Raw genomic sequence first — 21,138 nt, forward strand, 5'->3', positions numbered from 1 at the left:
CACATATTATATAAATGGGATGAAAAATTGGTACAACATAGAACTTCTCCAGTATTACACCATCTCCTCAATATATGGAAGAAGATTCATGTAGAAAGAAATAAAATAAATTATCAAATACCAAAACTAATATTGACGCAAAATAAGCTACTCCCTTTTACAATAGACAACCTTTCCTTTAGAAAATGGGAAAAAAAAGGGATTAAAAGAATAGAAAATTGTTTTTCAGGAAGTAGATTCTTATCCTTTGAACAAATGAGAGATAAGTACAATATAACTGGAGATACAGCGCTGGCATATTACCAACTGAGATCCTACTTGAAAGATAAATTAGGAAGCAATTTGAGTTTACCAGAGGGAAGTAACCTTGAATATGTGATTACAGATACAATGTTAATCAAAAGATTTATAACAAATATGTATATCAAACTGCAAGAAAAGGAGAATGAGGAAACAAATGGTAAAACTAAACAAAAATGGGAACAAGATTTAAATATAAAGATAAAAAAGGAAACATGGGAGAAATTATGTTCTGGAACGATGAGAAATACAATAAATACGAGGCTGCGTATGATACAATATAATTGGTTACACAGACTATACATTACACCGCAAAAGTTAAATAAATGGGACCCAACAGTATCTGATAGATGTTTTCGATGTAAAAAAGAAAGGGGAACAACAATTCATGCAATCTGGACATGTGAGAGAGTAGAAAAATTTTGGGATGATCTCAATCAGATATTAAATAAAATAACAGAAAACAATATACCAAAGAATCCAGAGATCTTTCTCCTAAGTAACATAAAAAATAAAGAATTTGGAATTGACTTGGAAGATGCACAAAAAAGATTTGTCAAGATAGCCCTAGCCGTAGCAAAAAAATGTATTATGTCAACCTGGAAATTGGAAGATAATTTGAAAATACAACAATGGTATATAGAAATGAATAAATGTATTCCATTAGAAAAAATAACATATAGTTTAAGAAATAATATTGAAATATTCGAACAAGTATGGGAGCCTTACATTAAATACAATAGCGAAAACCTACCGGGAACAAACATTACCTAAGTTGATGGCAGGAGAAGAAAAGAAAAGAATGGACTCAGTAGAATTTCTGGTGTATTTTTGTTGAATGACAACATTGTCTGACTGAATTAATGCAACCTAGAGTGTATACCTAAAATGGATGAGAGGGGGGGGGGGGTGGGGGGGTGGCTTGGGAGGAGGGAGGGTGGAGGGAGAAAAAGTCACTGTAAATGTGTGGAAAAGAAAAAGTGTATATCATGGCTATTGTGATTTATGGTGTGAAAAATAAAAAATTAAAAAAAAAAAAAAAGAGAGAAGGAGCCTACTCCTCCGGGTAGATCTAGGGGACATTTTGGAAAAAAAATTTACAGGGGTGGATCCAGCCTTGTTCCTGCTGGGGGATATTATGGACGTGAGTCCGAGGTTGTCCAAACACCAAATTCAATTTGAGAAGGTCATCTTTGCGGTGGCCAGGAAGTGCATAACGGTTACCTGGAAATCTGACTGTCAGCTAAGCACAGCACGATGGTGCATGGAGATGCAGAGCTGCGTTCCCCTGGAGAAAGTGACTTAGAATTCAGGAGGGGGGGTCACAATACATTTGTTGAGGTGTGGCAGCCATGTGACACATTGAAGCACAGGTGTGACTTGCCTCCTCGGGGCCTTTCTCAACAGGAACACAGTGAATCATAGGATCACAGGTGCAGAAAATTGGGAAACAATTCCTCCCCACCCCCTTTTTTCATGCATTTGTCTTGTTTGACTAAGTAATTGATTTTTATGCTTTTATTGATGTTGAAGTGAGAGGGAGGGTGAAGGATGGGGAATGATAAAAGAGAAGACAATGATCTGTGTAAGAGGAGGATGGTTCCTCCACAATACTTGTATAATATGAGTTTGTAAAACTATGAATAAAATTTTCAAAAGAGTTTAGAAGATGTAAGAAAATACTTAAGAAGGAAATCAGGAAGGCAAAAAGAAAAAAGACACGAGGTTGTTTCGGCAGAAAACGTGAAGGTAAACCTGAAGGGGTTCTACAAGTATGTTAAGGGTAAAAGGACAGTAAGGGACAAAATTGGTCCCCTAGGGCAGTGGTTCTCAACTTTTTTCATCCCACTTTAAGTAATCCCTATGCCATCAGTCCTCTGTGATTAGTCAGTTGATTAAGGTGAGATGTGGGTGGGAAGGGAAGGTTGAGAACCACTGCTCTGGACCCAATAGTTACTGAAATAGTTTGCTTGAGTAAAATTGTCATTGGTCCATTTCCTTTGGAGTTCTGAAACCGTGCACAGAACGAGTCAATGAGGGACGATTAAAACAGTGGTTTACAAACCTTTTTCTTTCCACTCACATCCCAACTTAAGCAATCCCTTACTAATCACAGAGCACCGATGGCATAGGGATTGCTTAAAGTGGGATGTGAGAGGAAAGATAAAGGTTGAGAACCACTGCCCTACAGGATCAGAGTGGTCAACCATGTGTGCAGCCTCACGAGATGGGGAGATCTTAAAACAGTTTTTTTGCATCAGTATTTACTCAGGAAACCGGCATCGTGTATAAGGGAAACAAACAGAAGAGTGTCATGGAACATAAGGAAATTAAGGAGGAGGTGTTGCCTGGTGTCTTACAGCAAATAAAGGAAGATAATCCCTTCCCCAGGCCAGACATGATATTGCCTTGGACCTTGAGGGAGACTAGTGTAGAAATTTTAGGGGCCCAGGCAGATGGATTCAAAATGCCCTTAGCCGCAGGTGAGGGGCCAGAGGATTGGAGGGTATCTCATGTTGACCCATTGTTTAAAAAGGGCTCCAAAAATAAACCAGGTAACTATAGGCCAGCGAGCCAGTGGTGGGTAAATTATTGGAAGGAGTTCTGAGAGACAGGAATATATAGGCATTTGGATAGTCATGGATTGATTAAAGACAGTCAGCATGGCTTTGTGCGTGGTAGCCATGTTTAACTAATCTTATAGAGTTTTTCCAAGGAGATTACCAAGAAAGTAGATGAAGGAAAGGCTGTGGATGTTGTCTACATGGACTTTAGTGAGGCCTTTGACAAGGTCCCACATGGAAGATTAGTTCAGAAGATTCAGACACTGGTATTCATGGAGAGGTTGTAAACTGGTTTTGAAAGTGGCTGTGCGGGAGAAGACAGAGGGTGGTAGTGGATGATTGCTTCTCAGACTGGAGGCCTGCGACTAGTGGTGTGCCTCAGGGATCTGTGTTGGGACCATTGTTGTTCGTCGTCTACATCAATGATCTGGATGATAATGTAGTAAATTGGATCAGCAAGTCTGCAGATGGCATTAAGATAGGAGGCGTGGTGGACAATGAGGAAGATTTTCAAAGCTTGCAGAGGGATCTGAACTAGCTGGGACAATGGGCCAAAAAATGGCAGATGGAGTTTAATGCAGACAAGTGTGAGGTGATGCATTTTGGAAGGGCAAACCAAGGTAGGTCATACACAGTAAATGGAAGGGCACTGAGGAGTATGGAGGAGCAGGGAGATCAGGAAATACACATATATTGTTCCCTAAAGGTGGTGTCGCAGGTGGACGGGTTGTAAAAAAACCCTTGGCATCTTAGCCTTTATAAATCAAGGTATTGGGTGGAGGAGTTAGGATGTTATGTTGAAGTTGTTTAAGACATTGGTGAGGCCAAACTTGGAATATTGTGTGCAGTTCTGGTCTCCTAATTACAGGAAGGATATCAGTAAGATTGAGAGAGTGCAGAGAAGATTTACTAGGGTGTTACTGGGTCTTCAAGAGTTGAGATACAGGAAAGAATAACGACAAACTTCATAAAGAAAAATAATGTATAAGTAAGAACTAAGGAGGGGAAGAAAAGGGAAGAAAGGAAGTAAGGGTGGAATAAAGAAGGTGAGCTTTGTTACATGTGAAGATAAAAGTCTTTTCTGGAGGGGGTTGGGTGGGAGAGAATAACAATCACTGTGAAATCAGTTGACGCTTGCGAGCGGGTTCGCAACCCAAATGGAGAGAGGAGTTGTGGTTGCCCGGCAAGGGACAAGGGGCAACTCAGAGAGGGGGGGGGGGGGACATTTGGGGTTAAGGGAATTTTAGATGTGGGAATAGTCAAAATATGTTATGTTTTAGAAGTGTTGTCTTACAGTGCGTTCAAAAAAAGAAAACATAAATGGATATGGGGGAAAGGTGGTGATGAGGATGCAGAAATGAGAGGTAAACAAAGTATGAAATGGCCATGTTGAACTATATGACTCTAAATATTAACGGAATACATAACTAAATCAAAAGGAAGAGGCTGTTAAATTTACTGAAGAAAGAAAAAATTGTGGAGGAAACACATCTAACTGAAGTGGAACACAAGAAATTAAGGAGAGACTGGGTAGGACACGTAATGGCAGCATCATATAACTCAAAATCCAGTGGTGTAGCTATATTAATCAATAAAAATGTACCAATCAAAATAGAGGAGGAAATAATAGAACCAGCAGGGAGGTATGTAATGATAAAGTGTCAGATATATTTAGAATTTTGGAATTTGCTCAATGTATATGTACCTAATGAAGAGGATCAAAAATTTATGCAAGATTCCTTTTTGAAGATTGTAGATACGCAGGGAAATATACTGATAGGCGGGGACTTTAACCTTAATTTGGACTCAAAGATGGATAAAACTGGAAAAAAGACTAGCAGAAAGAACAAAGTAATCAAATTTATGGTTAAATCGATGCAGGAAATACAACTTTTGGATATATGGAGGAGACAACATCCAAAGGAGAAGGAATACTCACAGTATTCAAGTAGACATAAAACATACTCAAGGATTGACCTGTTCCTGTTGTCAGCCCACATCCAAGGGAGAGTTAGAAAAACGGAATATAAAGCTAGATTGTTATTGGATCACTCACCCGTTATTAGCAATAGAGCTGGAGGACTTCCCACCAAGAACGTATAGATGGAGATTAAACTCCATGCTACTTAAAAGACAGGATTTTAGAGAATTCATTGAGCGCCAAATTAAAATGTACTTTGAAATAAATACGGAATCAGTGAAAGATAAATTTATACTATGGGATGCAATGAAAGCCTTCATTAGAGGGTAGATAATAAGTTATGTAACTAAGATGAAGAAGGACTACAATCGGGAAATAGAACAGCTGGAAAGGGAAATAGCAAGTACAGAAAAAGAACTAGCAACAAGGGAAGATACAACAAAAAGAGAATTGGCAGACAAAAAAATAAAATACGAAACATTACAAATGAACAAGGTGGAGAAGAACATAATGAAGACAAAGCAGAAGTATTATGAGCTAGGAGAAAAAACGCACAAAATACTAGCTTGGCAGCTTAAAACAGAACAAACTAAAAGAACAGTATTGGCATCAAGGAAAAAGCACAAACAAATTACATATAACCCAATGGAGATCAATGAATACTTCAAGGAATTCTACGAGCAATTATATCGAACTGAGAACAAAGGGAAAGAAGACAAAATAGATGAGTTTCTAGCTAAAATTGAACTACCGAAATTGCAAGGAGGAGCAAAACAAATTAATAAAATCATTTGAAATAGAGGAAATACAGGCTATATTAAAAAAAGTACCAAAAAATAAAACGCCGGGAGAGGACGGACTCCCAATAGAATTCTACAAAACATTATATAGACTTATAATAAGACTTATTAATTCCTCCTCTCCTGGAAGTAATGAACCAGATTGAAGAAACACAAAACATGCCAGATTCATGCAAAACAGCAATAATTACAGTAATACCAAAGTTGGAGAAAGATCCACTAACACCAGCATGGTATAGACCAATATCTCTATTCAACTCAGATTATAATAGCTAAACTATTAGCAAACAGATTGGCCGACTGTGTACCAAAAATATAAAACTAGATCAAACTGAATTTATTAAGAAAAGACAAACAATGGACAATATCTGTAAGTTTCATTAACTTAATCCATGCAGTACAAGGAAACAAGACTCAAACAGTGGCGGTTGTCTTAGACGCAGAGAAAGCCTTTGACAGAGTAGAATGGAATTATTTATTCAAAGTACTACAGAGGTTCAACCTACCAGAGAAATATATTAATTGGATTAAAGCATTATATAAGGGACCATTGGCGAAGGTGACAGTAGATGGATATATATCAAACCAATTTAAATTAAGCAGGTCAACTAGGCAGGGATGTCCACTATCTCCCTCACTGTTCACGTTAGCTAAAGAACCCTTGGCAGAACTGATAAGAACAGAAAATAAAATAAGAGGGATAAAAATAAAAGAGAAGGAATATAAAATCAGTCTATTTGCAGATGACGTCATATTATACTTAACAGAACCAGAATTATCAATAAAAGAATTACATAAGAAATTGAAGGAATATGGAGAAGTATAGGGGTACAAGATCAACGCAAATAAAAGTGAAGCGATGCCAATGAATAATGCGGATTTCACAAAGTTTAAGAAAGAATCACCATTTAAATGGCAAACACAAGCAATCCGATACCTAGGTATTCAACTAGATAATAATCTAGGCCATCTATACAAATTAAATTATCAGTCATTAATGAAAAAATTACAAGATGACTTAGAACATTGGAAAGATTTACCACCAACACTGATAGGAAGGGTAAATTGGATTAAAATGAATATCTTCCCAAGGATACAATACCTATTTCAATTGTTACCAATTCACTTAACAGAGAAATTCTTCAAGGAGCTAAAGAAAATAATAAGGAAATTCTTATGGAAAGGGGGGAAACCGAGGATAGCGCTAGATAAATTAACAGAATGGTACAAACAAGGGGGCTTGCAGCTACCAAACTTTAAGAATTATTATAGAGCAGCACAATTAAGATACCTATCAGATTTTTATCAAACAAGGGAAAAACCAGATTGGACCAGGATAGGGCTAGATAAAATAGGGGAGAAAGTACCAGAACATATACTTTATAAGTAGGATGAAAAGCTGGTGCAACATAGGAATTCACCAGTACTGCACCATCTGCTCAACATTTGGAAGAAGATTCACGTAGAGAGGTAAAAAACAAATGACCAACTACCAAAATTAATATTGGCGCAAAATCAACTAACCCCTTTCACAATAGACAACCTTTCCTTTAGAGAATGGGAGAGAAAAGGGATCAAAAGAATAGAAAATTGTTTTTTGGGAAATAAATTATTATCTTTTGAACAAATGAAGGACAAATATGGTATAACTCACGATACAATGTTTGCATACCACCAACTGAAAACCTATTTGAAGGACAAATTGGGAAGCAGACTGAGGTTACCAGAAGGAAGCAGTTTTGAATATATGATTACAGACACAATGATAATTAAAAGATTTATAACAAACATGTACATCAAACTGCAAGAGAAAAAGAACGATGAAATAAGCTGTAAACCCAAACAAAAGTGGGAACAAGATCTAAACATAAAGAATGAAACATGGGAAAAGCTATGACCCGAAACTATGAGAAATACAATAAACGCGAGGTTACGCATGATACAATATAATTGGTTACACAGACTATACACCACATCCCAAAATTTAAATAAATGGGACCCAACAGTATCAGATAGATGTTTTTGCTGTAAGAAGGAAATGGGAACAACAGTACATGCAATTTGGGAACGTGAGAAAGTGAAAAAGTTTTGGGAAGATCTAAATCAGATATTAAATAAAATCACAAAAAATAACATACCAAAAAATCCAGAGATCTTTCTTTTAAGTAATATAAGAAGAAAAGAACTTGGCCTCGATTTGGATGAAGCACAAAAAAGATTTATTATGATAGCCTTAGCTGTAGCAAAAAAATGTATAATGTCAACCTGGAAATCAGAAGATAGCCTGAGAATACACCAATGGTACATAGAAATGAATAAATATATTCCATTGGAAAAAATAACATATAATTTAAGAAATACATCACAGTATTCAAACAAATTTGGGAACCGTACATGGAACAAAACAGAGAGGTCCTACCGCAGACCTCCACCACCTAAAATGACAGAATGAGAAGACGACGAAATGAACTGACCACAGTGTTTAAAAGTAAATGACACAATTTTCTTGTTTATTTTCATTGTGCGATGACATTGTTTAATGGGTTTAATGTATTGTATATGTTGAACATTTAGTGGGTGGGGAGGGGGGAGGGAAGAAAAAGGGGAGAAGATGACACTGTATCAAGAGGGAAATGTTTATGTGTATTTTGGCCGATATGTGAAAAAAATTTTAAAAATTTTTAAAAAGGATTTGAGTTACAGGGAAAGGTTAAACAGGTTAGGATTTTATTCCCTAGAGCGAAGAAGAATGAGGGGAGATTTGACAGAGGTTTGCAAGATTGTGAGAGGTATCGACAGCAGATGCAAGTCGGCTTTCGCCACTCAGATTAGGGGAGGTCAATACGAGAGGCCATAGTTTTAAGCTGAAAGTAGAAAAGTTTAGGGGCAACATTAGGGAAAAGTGTTTCACTCAGAGTGGTGGGAGATTTGTCTGTGCTGTAGTGTTCTATGGGCTGTAGCTAGAACCTATTTCCCAACCTGGCAGGCCTGATTTTTATGGTCCTGATGGTAGCAGGTCAAAGATCCTATGTGCTGGATTGAAAGGGTGCTGCATAATATTTTAAGCCCTATTTCAGCAGAGAAGCCCATCTCCAACTAATTTGATCCATTCGACTTGCTAGCAAGAAGCAGCTGAGAACACTGGCTACAGTGTAGGCGATGGGAGCAGGTAACATTCCAACTGTATAAAGAAGATCCACACTCCTGTACAAATCCTGCCCCTGGCCACGCCATTCCAGTGTATTGCAGCACTGACTACACGCAGAACTGCCCAGGACAACCTAATCCAACCTGTGGCTAATCAGTCAGCATGAACACTGGGGATCGCATCGTGACCCACATCCCTGCTGAATAATGTACCACACTCCTCCCCCAGCACTTCACCCTCGCTCCATGACCTTGTCTGCTGCTCGCATGCAGACTTGTGCTCAGCCCCACCCTCACGACCTTCCCGCGAACATGCGCTCACTTGGGAAACTGGTTACGGTCCACAATTCCCGCTGCGCTGCCTACACGTCGACCTCCTCAGTTCACACACCACCCAGCTCTGAAAGTAAATACCATGGGGAAAACTGATGGTGGATCTGCCCTCCCAGAACTCCGTGCGGCAGAGAAAGGGCTGTATGCTTGGCTGCAGCAATGGAGCATTTATGGAGGGGGTTCTCTGCCGCACGGGATTCTGCTCACCGAACCCTTGCTCCCCCCAGCATGTTACTCCCATCAGTCACATTCCTTTTACCTCTGCATCCCTTCGATACTCTCCCCCTCCCATCCCTCTCCCCTTCCCCTTCCCTTCCATCCCTCTTCCCCTCTCTCACTCCTTCCCTTCCCTCACCCCTCCACTTCCCCTTCTCCCCCTCCCTCACCCCTTCCTCTTCTCTCTCCCCATCCCTCTCCCTCACCCCTTCTCCTCTCTCTCTCCACCTCCCCCTCCCTCTTTCCCTTCCATCCATTTTCCCCTCTTTCACCCCTTCCCCTCCCTCTTCCCCCTCCGTCTCCAATCCCCATCCCCTCCCATCCCTCTTCCCCTCCCTCTTTCCCTTTATAAATATTCTTAATAATTTTAAATAAAGTTTTTTAAAAAAGGAATAAAGAATGGAGAATGTAGTTAAACCTAACTGGAAGCAATCGCGCGGGTAAACCACAATATCAACAAACTGACCTTCAGGTCTCGATGGACCATCTTCTTCTGATGAATGTAGTGAACTCCATCCAATAATTGATGCATTAAGTCCCGAGAAATTTGTTTCTGTCGGGGCAGATTGTTTTGGAATTCCTCCATCCAAACTCGTAAATTTGTCTTATATAACTTCATTTGAATATACAGGGTCTTCTTGTTATGAAAGCTGATTTCAAAATCGAAAACAAATGTGTTTGAGAAAATTATGATTAATAAATTGTATTGTATGAATTTTTAATAAACTTTATGCTGTTACACACAATGGGTAACATTTAAAATAAACCTTGAACAGGTAATTTCATACTGAAGTGTCTTAAACAAAGTAAAATTCACCAAAATTTGTCACAGAAAGGTTATCAACATGACTGGACACACAAACAGGATAATAATACATCAACCCTGTATTCCAAAATCCTGATGGCTCCAAATCTAGTTCACTGTGTCCAAATACACCAGGGCCGTTTTCTCACATTCCCTTAAAATCACCAGGCCCCACTCCTGTGTTCATTACAACTACACCAGGCCCCACTCCTGCATTCATTACACCAGGCCCCATTCCTGCATTCATTACACAAGGCCCCACTCCTGCGTTCATTACACCAGGCCCCACTCCTGTGTTCATTACAACTACACCAGGCCCCACTCCTGTGTTCATTACAACTACACCAGGCCCCACTCCTGTGTTCATTACAACTACACCAGGCCCCACTCCTGTGTTTATTACAACTACACCAGGTCCCACTCCTGTGTTCATTACAACTACACCAGGCCCCAACTCCTGTGTTCATTACACCAGGACCCACTCCTGTGTTCATTACACCAGGTCCCACTCCTGTGTTGAATACATCTACACTAGGATCTCATTTCTGAGGTCCCACCAACTAACTGAGGGCCTGATTCCTGTGCTCATTGTAATGACACCAGCCCATTCCTGTGAACATTTCAACTCCACTTGGTCCAACTTTCTGTCCCTTTAAAGCCTGGTCTCATCCCCTATCCCTTTAAAGCCTGCTCCCACTCCCCGTCCTTTTAAAGCCTGGTCCTACTCCCCGTCCTTTTAAAGCCTGGTCCCACTCCCTGTCCCTTTAAAGCCTGGTCCTACTCCCCGTCCCTTTAAAGCCTGGTCCTACTCCCCGTCCCTTTAAAGCCTGGTCCCACTCCCCGTCCCTTTAAACTTGCAGAGATGTAGTCCCACATTCCTTTTAAACAAATGTGTGTTTCATTATAAAATGGCCACGATGCAGTGTAACAAAAAAAAGGAAGTAAACTAAAATTTGTTGGTGCCCAGTATCTCTTCCAGTCCAACATCACTGAAGCTCTGAAGGAAACAGGTTGTTGGAGTTGACACACCAGGATGAACTGGGAAGGTTTGGAAGTTTCTATTTCCATTTACTCTTCAACCCTCATCAGAGCCAAAGGAGAGGAAGTGATGGAAGCTGTTGGGAGAAATATCCAGGAGGGGCTAAAGATTTTGTGAAGGCGGTGGGGTTTCTATCAATGATCATTTCATTGAGAAAGCTGCAGGAAACCCAGGAACCTCTGTAATGTGCCTGCTGGGAAGTTTGCTTCACATCACGACACATCCCACAGAGCTCTCGATTTGGGGGAAACTGCTCTGCTGCTCCCCATGCAAGAGGCCAAGGGTTTTAATTGATCGTTCGAAGGTGCAGCCCCGGCGCCAAGCCTATTCCTCGAATGCTTTCCATCAACTCGGCACCTCCCAAAATGCTCTGGAGGTCAAATCGTTGTTGTCGTTGCAGAGCAGGGCCTGGGACAGCCAAATTGGAGCCGAGCAGGTCAGCCAAATGTTGGTGAAAAGGTGCACGGTGGGTTGGACTTGGTCAGGTTCAGGCAGTTCCTCATATCTCGAACGTTAAGCTGCAAGGACAGCTTGTCTACGCTCTCATTTGGAAGAAGGCACCTCTTCCTCGATAAAGGTTCCGGGAGCTTTAGTCTGGATTACATGCCTTGAATCCTGGTTAAACCACAGGCATTAGGACGAAGGACAACCTTCACTTTATTTAAAATCCTTGGCACAGTAATCAATCTGAACACGACTGTCTCCAGTTACCTCTCTTCCAACCAGCAAGTGTAGTATCGAACAATGTTGGGATGATCCATCTGTGCCAATGACTTGACTTCACGCAGTGAATTCCTAAATAGAAGAGAAAAGAAACATGTTAGAAGGAGGGTCCTTAAAGGAGCAGCCCCTCGCCATCCACTATTGTGCAGTCGGCTTCCCCGTTCCTCCCCACAGGTATACAGTGGAAATGTGAGCCATTGAATGACTCCGAGCCCTGGACTGGTACAGCAGGCTTTATCAGCCCACCAAGTCCGTGCCAATGAGCAACCCACTATTTGCAGTGAACCTGCACTGATCCCTGGTTATTCTCTTGCTACATCTCCATCAAAACCTACCCCACCAGCCCCCTCCATAACCCTAACACATAAAGGCAAAGGGGGCCAACCTTTTACATTCCATGCGTCAAAATAGACAGAGACAAGGAGGTCAGGCCCAGCTGGTCGCCATGTTGGATTTGGCTCAGGCCTTTTAATACTGAGAGCACGAACGGGAGGAGGAGAGTGGACAAAGCAGAGGTGTTTGGTTTAGTTGGGGTGCGCCGGCCGGGGAAGAGGGGATGAAGGTGCTGGTTGGGGAAGGAGGAGTTGATGGCGTTGGCCAGGGAAGGGTGTGGTGCAGGGCACTATTAGTGTAGAGGGGGGCGTGGGTAGCGTAGAGGGGGGCATGTATTTCAGTGTCGGGGGCGTGGCTTCCAGTGTGGGGTGTTTATTTCCGTCGGGGGTGTTTATTTCCGTCGGGGGTGTTTATTTCTGTCGGGGTGGGGGGGCGGTTGGGTATTGGAGAGGAGCAGGCAGCAGACCGTACTCATCCTGATAAGGAATTTCCTTGATCGCGTAGAACTCATCATCAAGCCTCTTCTTTGCTTTGTAAACTTTCCCAAATCCTCCTGCAGCGATCTCCACCAATTCTTCAAAGTCCACCAAGCTGCAGGTGTTCATTTCATCAGGGAAGGAGCACAAATAGAAACTGGTCACTCACGTTGCACAGAGGTTTCCCCAAGCATTATCCATCTCGTTATGGCCCCAGGACACTTAGTGACATTTTCGAGGCTTGTGGCCCATTGGTTATTCTGCCCACCTGCAGCACTAGCATCACTAGGGAGTTGCAGACCACACTGGATGATGCCATCAGAGGGGGGTATCACCAAAGTGCACCATGTGGTCTTGTCTCCACGTGCTCCAAGCTCCAAACACCAGAGGGAGGGGGAAATGTGATGGTGTGGCAGATGTTGGAAATCCACGGCAGGTATGGCACCACTCCCCCCTCATCCCCCACTGAGTGAGGACACGAGCGGCAGCATGTGTCTCCCTCCTGCTGTTCCCCTAGTGCCCCCCTCCCCATTTAGGTTTGAGGCCAACTCTGTCTGAAAAGAATATAAAGTGACAACGAAGAAGAGTTTGAAGCCAAGTTATTTCATCTCCATTTTGAGACATTTCACAGCGGAAGTACAGAGGAAAAAAAAATAATCCTGCCCTTCAGCTTATCAATCCCCCCCATTTCCATCACCTCCCTCCTTATCTGGCACCCCAAGTTGCAGCAGCCGGTTTACCTACTCAGCTGTATGCCTTTGGGATGGGGGAGGGAAGCCGAGTGAAACCAGCACGGTCACAGCGAGAGCGTGCAGGTTCCACACAGACGGTGGTCGTGGTTAGGATCGAACCGAGGTATCTGGAATGCTGAGGCAGCTGGCCTTACTTGCAGAGCACTCACCTCACATTACCTGTACTCTCTCTGCTGTCCTGTAAGTTAGAAAGATGAACCAGAGATTAGTTTCCTCCCCTGTTACTTGTGAAGAAAACATTTCTCCCTCTGTGGCCTGAATGTTTGGATGACGATTTGTACCAAAAGCAGTCAAGGTCAGGACTAGATGCTTGGGTCGCTAGGGCAATTGGAGGATGCAGAGAGAGCATCGGGAAGTCTTGCGAAGCTGGCGCCTCTCCCTGTGCTGGTGCGCAGCTCACAGTGACGCATTCTCACTGCAGACCTTCTTCCCGGGTACCAGAGGCAGCTTCGCCTTCCCAGAGAGATAATGTCTGTGGCAGCAACGTTTGTCCCTTCAGCCTTGCACAGGCCGAGGAACAGGGCTGGAACCAACCTCAAATCAGTAAACAGACAGAAAGGAAAATAACAGCACAATTAACGGGTGCTTGGCACAGAGCAATCTCATGCCGCAAATTTTTAAGTTAGTTTGCAGACTCCCGGATGTATGCTGCCTGGAAGACTCCGTCTTCCATGTGGACAAGGAACGTATAAGACTGTAGCCCCTGCTTTGGGAGGGGGCTCTCCCAAGCTCTGGCTGCACTTCAGTTCCACGCTCCCAATCTTGGTACAGGGTGGGGGCGAGAGAGGGACAGTCAGCTGGGAGGATCGCCTCGCTGGGTCTAATCCAGGATGGAGGGAGCACACAGCGTCTGCTAGGTCACTGGAAGGGCATGGGAAGTGGGGTCACCAGGGCTGGAGATCAGCCTGAATGGTGAGAACTGCATTTAATCCAAAATAGTTGAGCGTAGTTAATAAGTAAATAAAACTATTATAAAAGATAGAAAGGACGGAACACAGGTTTCGTGGGCTGGACAACCTTCTCTACACAATAACCCTGGTCATGCCAGACACAATGCACAAGATTCAAACAGTGATTTAATATTGACAAATGAGCTCTCGTACCTGAGAAGATGTCCAGGTGGGTGCTAAAGGCCTAAAGTTGGAACAAGAAATGATTATCAGTCGTGCCGTCAGAATAAAACAGTCATTCGCTCTTTCAGTAACCACACCAGAACCAAGCAAAAACATGGCTAGATCAAAGGAGGTCTTGGGAAACCATACCAGAAACTCAACATCCACACACTTACCAACCACGCCACCATCCAGATCATTACCACAGCTGGCAAACAATAGAGGGCCACGCCACTGGTCACAGGAATTGCATCTGAAAAGCAATCCTCCACCACTGCCCACTGCCAAGCCAACGTTGGTCAGCTCACACTGGGTTCCATACAATCCAACCTTCTGAATCACCCCCAGCATGACGGAGCTTGCCAAAGGCCTTACTAAAGTTCAGATTGACATCTACTGCCCTGTCCTCATCAATCTTACTAGCCGGCCCTTGAAGGAAAAATTAGTGAGGCATGATTTAGTGTTGAAGGACTTTGGTCCTTGCCTTTCCAAATTCACACGTCCTTCCTCAGAATCCCCTCCAATAACATAGCCATGACTGACACAAGACTCATTGGATTGTAGTTTCCAGGCTTTTCCCTGCAGCCTTCCTGAAATAAAAGCATAACATTCACCACCCTCCAGTCTTCTTCGACCTCAACTACTACTAATGATGATGTAAATAACCCAACCAGCGATTTCCCCCCCCCCCACCCCCACCACTATGTCCTAGGATCCTACTTGATCAGACCCTGTGGATTTATCAACCTTGAGGTGTTTTAATACCTCCAGTCCCTCCTGTAACAAACTCAGATCTAGACATCACTGTTTACTTTCACGAGTTCCCCAGCCTCCATTTCTTTGTCCAAGATAAATGCAGACAAGAGATATTCATTTTGGACCTCTCCCATATTCTGTAACTCCACACACTGACCACATTGACCCCCAAAGCCATATCATCTCTGGTCAACTAGGCCTCCACTGCTCCTGCTAGCCGTATCCTTCATTCATGAGAACATGCCCTTTTCCCTGACAGGAATATGCCCTTCATGCCAATGGGAGCACGCTGATGGAAACATGCCTGACAGGAACGCGACCTTTGACCCGATGGGATCATGCCATTCATAAATTCTATCTCCCTTTTAAAAGCCCCTACTTATCAGAAAAACCCTTTACCTGCAAATAGCCTTCCCAATACCATCATAATTGGCCTTGTGTGCTCCAGTTCTAATCTTATCCATAACTAATCACCACATAATCCAATGAGGAGTAAATATTACCCAGGACTCTCCAAGGGTCATTGAATCTCCTGAAACCAACTTTAAGAAAAAATGGGTCATCTACTTTTACATTTTGCCATAGATGGATCTGGACCGCAGCGCGAGATGGATCTGGACCGCAGCGCGAGATGGATCTGGACCGCAGCGCGAGATGGATCTGGACCGCAGCGCGAGATGGATCTGGACCGCAGCGCGAGATGGATCTGGACCGCAGCGAGAGATGGATCTGGACCGCAGCGCGAGATGGATCTGGACCGCAGCGCGAGATGGATCTGGACCGCTGCGCGAGATGGATCTGGACCGCAGCGCGAGATGGATCTGGACTGCAGCGCGAGATGGATCTGGACCACTGTTGTAGACAGCACCTTTTAACTCTGGATCCACTTGAGCTCACCTGTAAAGCAAAAATTAAGAATAATCATTGTGGGATGTCTCAGGACACAGAGGTGAAAAGCACAATTAAAACCGTATCCCTTCAAGGAACAAAATCGTGATTTGCAATGGAACAAGAACCCTTCAGCTTTTCGCTGATTCAATAGAACAAAAGCAAAAAATGATGCAAATGCTTAGCATATCATGTGGTGACTGTGGAGAGAGGAACCAGTCATGTTTTAGGTTTGGGTCCCTTCATCTGATGGGAGCTTCCAGCATTTTCTGCTTTAATTTTGGATTTCCAGCTGCTGATTGGGCCTTTGTTGTGCCTGCATTATAACAGTGAAGCTGCCTCTTGCTTGACTTGCCACAATTCTGGTCTGGACCGTGCTGAGTGAGCAGACAGAATTAGACTGAGTGAAAGACATGGGTGAGTGAGTGCCAAGCGTGTGAAGAGGAGATGGAGGGAGGAAGCAGAGATGGGGATGCAGGGAGGGAGACCTGGAACGAGGGAGCAGATGCAGTAAAAGCAGAGAGTGGAGGATGCAGACCATGTCTGTCAGCAGGAAGGTATGTCCGAGTCAACAAGTAACACTCCCTCAATCAATCACACAATCTCAAGCAAGCGGAAAATTCTCTTGTCTGGCATCCACCAATCCCCATGGGCACTGGATACCAGGGGTTTTGCCACATTTAAAGCAGACAAATCTTTCTCCAGTGCTGAATTGAAAACCTTGAGAGTTCAGGGCAGTGAAACCTTCCTGCTGACCAGGGATGTTTACACTAGTATATCCTGAACTTATACTTTTAAAGATAGGGATAGAGAGACAGATATTTCCACAGCAGAGGATGCCAAGGAGTTCTTTAAAGAGTACCAAATACATTTTGAAGAAATAATTTTTTTAAGTTAGGAAAAGGGTTTGACCATTTAAACCCATCTGCCAAAACTGCTCATCCTGAGGCCTGAATTTTTCAACTTAATTTAAATTAGAGATGCCGCATAGTGACAGCCCCTACCAGCCCAAATACACACACCCTTGTGACCAATTAACCTACAAGCCCAGAATTGGAAGGTGGGAGGTAACCACAGCACCCGAAGGAAACCCACACGGACAGGGCGAGAATGTCCAAACTCCTTACAGGTGAATTCAAACCTGGGGTCACTGGCACTGGAATAGCATTATACTGATCGTGCCGCTCAAAATCACCGCGACAATAACCAATTTGGTGTCGCCATGGTATCTGTGAGATTGGAAACCATTAATAATCTGGAAGATTAATTTTGGGAAAGCCACTGTTTCTCATGGGCAAGAGCTCCAAAGATCTAGGCTCCATCCTGACCTCGAGTGCTGTCTACGTGGAGTTTGCAGGCCCATGGTTTCCCTCCCACATCCCAAACATGTGGTGGTTGGAGGCGTTATTAACCACTGTAAACTATCCCGAGCGTGCATGGAAGTGTGATCATTGGCAGAAATGTGAGGAGAATTGGCTCGAAATAATGTTTTGTTTTTTTTTGGTTTTTTTTTTACACCATAAACCACATTAACCATGATACATACGGCTCGAAAGAATGTTAATGGGAGAATGGGATTCCTCTGTGAAATGGCACAGATTTGAGGGGACAAACGGCCACCACCTCTGTCATTAAGGAATATGGAGTCATCGCGGCATAATGTGTGGCTCCGATATTGGCAAGGGCACCACAGGGGGTGGATGTCAATTCTCAACACCTGTGCCACAGAATCTCCCAGGATCACCCTTTCAAATCTCCTACAAATATCCAGACACCAGGGACGAGAATGTTTGTTGTACACTGATGTGATTAGTACTTACTAGGCTGGATATAGAAGGTTCCAATTTGTAACCATTATCGGCATCTTCCCTATGAGAGAATGAGAAGGGGGGGAAAACCAATGAAACACCTCTTAATTCACTCCTGTTCCGAGCAAACAATTCATACAGCCAGCCTGGCAACTCCCATGGAAATTAAATACAGCTCTCCCAGGTTCATCCTACACCTATATGAATGAAGCCACAGTGGGTGAGATGCAACCAAATAAACTGGAAACATAGTACCTTGACCAAGCAATCCAAACAGAAAGGCTGAAAATCCTCTCCAGGTCTGGCATCTTCTGTGGAGAGGGGAAACAGCTAACGTTTTGGATCTGGAACTGATACAGGAATATCAGAGCTGAGGAACAGCTTCTTTCCACGGTCAGTGAGAATGCTGAACGACCAAAGGAACTTGCTCACACTAACCAACCGTGACTCTCATATGTACAAAGCAATATTGATTTATTAGTATTGATGAAATACTTGTCCTGCATATGTATTGCTTGCCTCTGTGTGTTTTATGTCTGGTTGTTTTGCACCGAGGACCAGAGAACGCTGTTCTGTCGGGCTGTACTTGTACAATCAGATGGCAATAAACTTGACTTGAAAAGAAAGTTGTTTGTGGTAGCAGAGAAGGTGATGAGGGAGAGGATGAAAGGGAATTTCACTTTTGAAGCCGCTTTTAGGTGTTTCGAAGATTATGCGCCTGCAGGCGTGGCTAGCGGAGTTCAGCTGGCACATTTAGGTGGCCACGGAATGGACTTGAACGTGCCAGCTGACTGCTAGCCATCTAGCAGCAAAAACTGGCTACTCAGGACAGTGGCTCAGTCCTGCCCATGCTGCCTTGATGCCTGACAACAACTCAGGCATGACTTGACTCGCGCTGCCGGTCTTTCCCCTCTCGCCCACCCGACACCCACTGCCGGTTTCCCCCCCGCCCCTCTCCCACCTGACTTCCACTGCTGGTCTCCGCCCCCTCCCTCGCCCGCCCGACTCCCGCTGCCGGTGTCCCCCTCCCTCCCTTGCCCGCCTAACTCGCCAGGTACCAAATACTGCCGGGTCCGGAGAAGTTAACTCCACAACGTTGTTTACACAGGCCCCGGCTACATCGTTACTTTCTAGCTACATCATTACTTTGACGGGTGGTTAGTGCTGGTGTCCTGCTAATGAGGACTCCCCCGTCCCGCTCGAAACGGTACCGCACGTCGGCAGCAGGAGGGGGTTGTTTAACGTCACGCTCACGAGGAAGCTCACCCCCCCTCCCCCGACACCGACACCAGGAGCATCAAAATACGGAGCAACAATCAGTAACTGGGTTAGTTTCACTGAAATAGACACCAGTTGTTTCGGGACAGAATCGTCTTTACCCTGGCAGTGACACTGGATAACGGGGACGGGACGGAGACGGGAGAGCGGCTGGGCGCTACTTTTAGTTCTTTTTAAAAAAACTGACTTTCAGCTGAAACTAACAAGGGCTGTGGTGAGTTACATTGAACAAACACATCATGCGAGGGGAAGGGAGGAGGATGGGGGGGGGGGGGTGTTGAGGGAAATGATTTTTAACCACCTTAAATAAATATCCAGGTACCAAATACTTTTAAAACACACGCACGCGTTCAAACTTTTAACAAACCATGAGTGTACAGACGCAAAGCATTTCTCTCTCCACCGATCTATCTCCCTCAACACTCTCAAAGAGTCGATGGCTGATGACGTCACTGCAAAAAAGCGGCTACAAATGACTGAACCAGTTGCTGAGGTAGACTAATTGGCACAATTATGGTACGAGATGAAATAGCACAGTCATGGCCTGGCAAGTCCTATGGAGATATACTGTTCTGTGATTTCGACAGGGAGAAAATGCACCATGCTGCAGGTGCAGGAAATCCAAAATAAAAACAGAGCCTGCCGAAAGTGGCCAGGACTTCAGGCAGCATCTGCGGATGTGACAGTCCTTTCAAATGGCCCTCTGTCTGAAAGGAAACATCTATTTCTCTCTCCTGACCCACTCAGCATTGCCAATAAAGATCAGTTGGCCCAAAAGGCCTTGTGCTTCTGAAGGGCAGAGTCAGAAAAGGTGAAAAGACACTGAGAGCAACCCAGAACTGGAGCAGCACAGACACCTATAGAGGTGGCAGAGATAACGGTGGAGCAGGTGATGGGATCAGGGGTTGAGAAGGGGGCACAGTAAAAGCTGTCACATTGGTCAGTGCAGGAGTGAGTAAGGGCACCAGCTGGGTCGTGGTCTGCTGCCCTAGAGAGAACTGAACTAGCATTCGAGAAAGGGGAACAGCTTCAACAGTTGAAGATGAAAATTACGCAGTGGCAAGAACGCCACTGGTTGGTCCGTGCTTCCCAATTTACACTCAATTAACCTCCACCCCTGGTGGGAGGAAACCGGGGCCCCCGGGAAAAACCCACGCAGACATGGGGAGAACGTACCAACTCCTGACAGACAGTGCGGGACTCGAACTCCGGTCCCGATTGCTGGTGCCGTAAAAGGCGTTGTGTCAACTGCTACGCCAACCGGGTTGCCCGAGGGTTTCAAACCTCAAACATGAACACTGTTTTTCTCTATCTTTCTCTGATGCTGCCTTAGCTGTAGAATGTTTTCAGGATTTCCTGCCCTTGTTTAGGACATTAAACCAGAGACTGGTTTGCCCAAGAATGGCAGCTTTACTCACCTTTCCTGATCCAAATATGAACTAAATTTCATTAACAGAAAAGAGGAAGGGTGTTTGCCTCACAAGCTGAATACTGAGTAACTCCGCATGCTCTCTGCATCTCAAAACGCCTTTAAAATAGGGCACGATTTTTCAAATGCGAGTCATGTTAAGAGTTTTGTGGACATGAGGACATCTAATCAAAAACTCACCAGGAAAGACCCCTAGGACGAGAAAAAAAAAAGAAAATTCCGCGATAGGTAGGGCCGCAGAATAGTGTGGTGGCACCCGGAGTCACTCCAAAGCAACAATGGCAGTTCTCTGTTTGGCCTCCTGCAGGTTGCTCCCAGAGGCACATGGAAATTCTTTTCCATTGATTACACACCGCACACTAAACCTGGGAGAGGACAAGGTTTTCCTGAGCACACAAAGCTGTATTAGACACAGGGCTAATACTCTGAACGCAATCATTTGGCCCATCATGTCCACT

The 21,138-nt window shown here is 43.9% G+C and overlaps 1 protein-coding gene across 3 annotated transcripts in view; it reads right to left on the bottom strand.

The window, feature by feature from the left end:
- Positions 1–21,138, bottom strand: part of LOC138750798 (interferon-induced, double-stranded RNA-activated protein kinase-like) — a 90,733-nt gene that overhangs the window by 18,643 nt on the left and 50,952 nt on the right. For 2 of the 3 annotated variants that reach the window (XM_069912938.1, XM_069912935.1), the window contains 7 exons: positions 17,986–18,034; positions 16,146–16,174; positions 14,513–14,543; positions 13,559–13,587; positions 12,653–12,772; positions 11,837–11,920; positions 9,748–9,931 (listed from right to left, as the gene is read on the bottom strand). In XM_069912938.1, the coding sequence (XP_069769039.1) occupies positions 9,748–9,931; positions 11,837–11,920; positions 12,653–12,772; positions 13,559–13,587; positions 14,513–14,543; positions 16,146–16,174; positions 17,986–18,034 (526 nt within the window). The remainder of the gene's footprint in view (positions 1–9,747; positions 9,932–11,836; positions 11,921–12,652; positions 12,773–13,558; positions 13,588–14,512; positions 14,544–16,145; positions 16,175–17,985; positions 18,035–21,138) is intronic. The other variant, XM_069912936.1, reaches the window with a different exon arrangement.

The sequence above is a fragment of the Narcine bancroftii genome, unplaced genomic scaffold (genome assembly GCF_036971445.1).
Source record: "Narcine bancroftii isolate sNarBan1 unplaced genomic scaffold, sNarBan1.hap1 Scaffold_271, whole genome shotgun sequence".
NCBI classification, from domain to species: Eukaryota; Metazoa; Chordata; class Chondrichthyes; order Torpediniformes; family Narcinidae; genus Narcine; species Narcine bancroftii.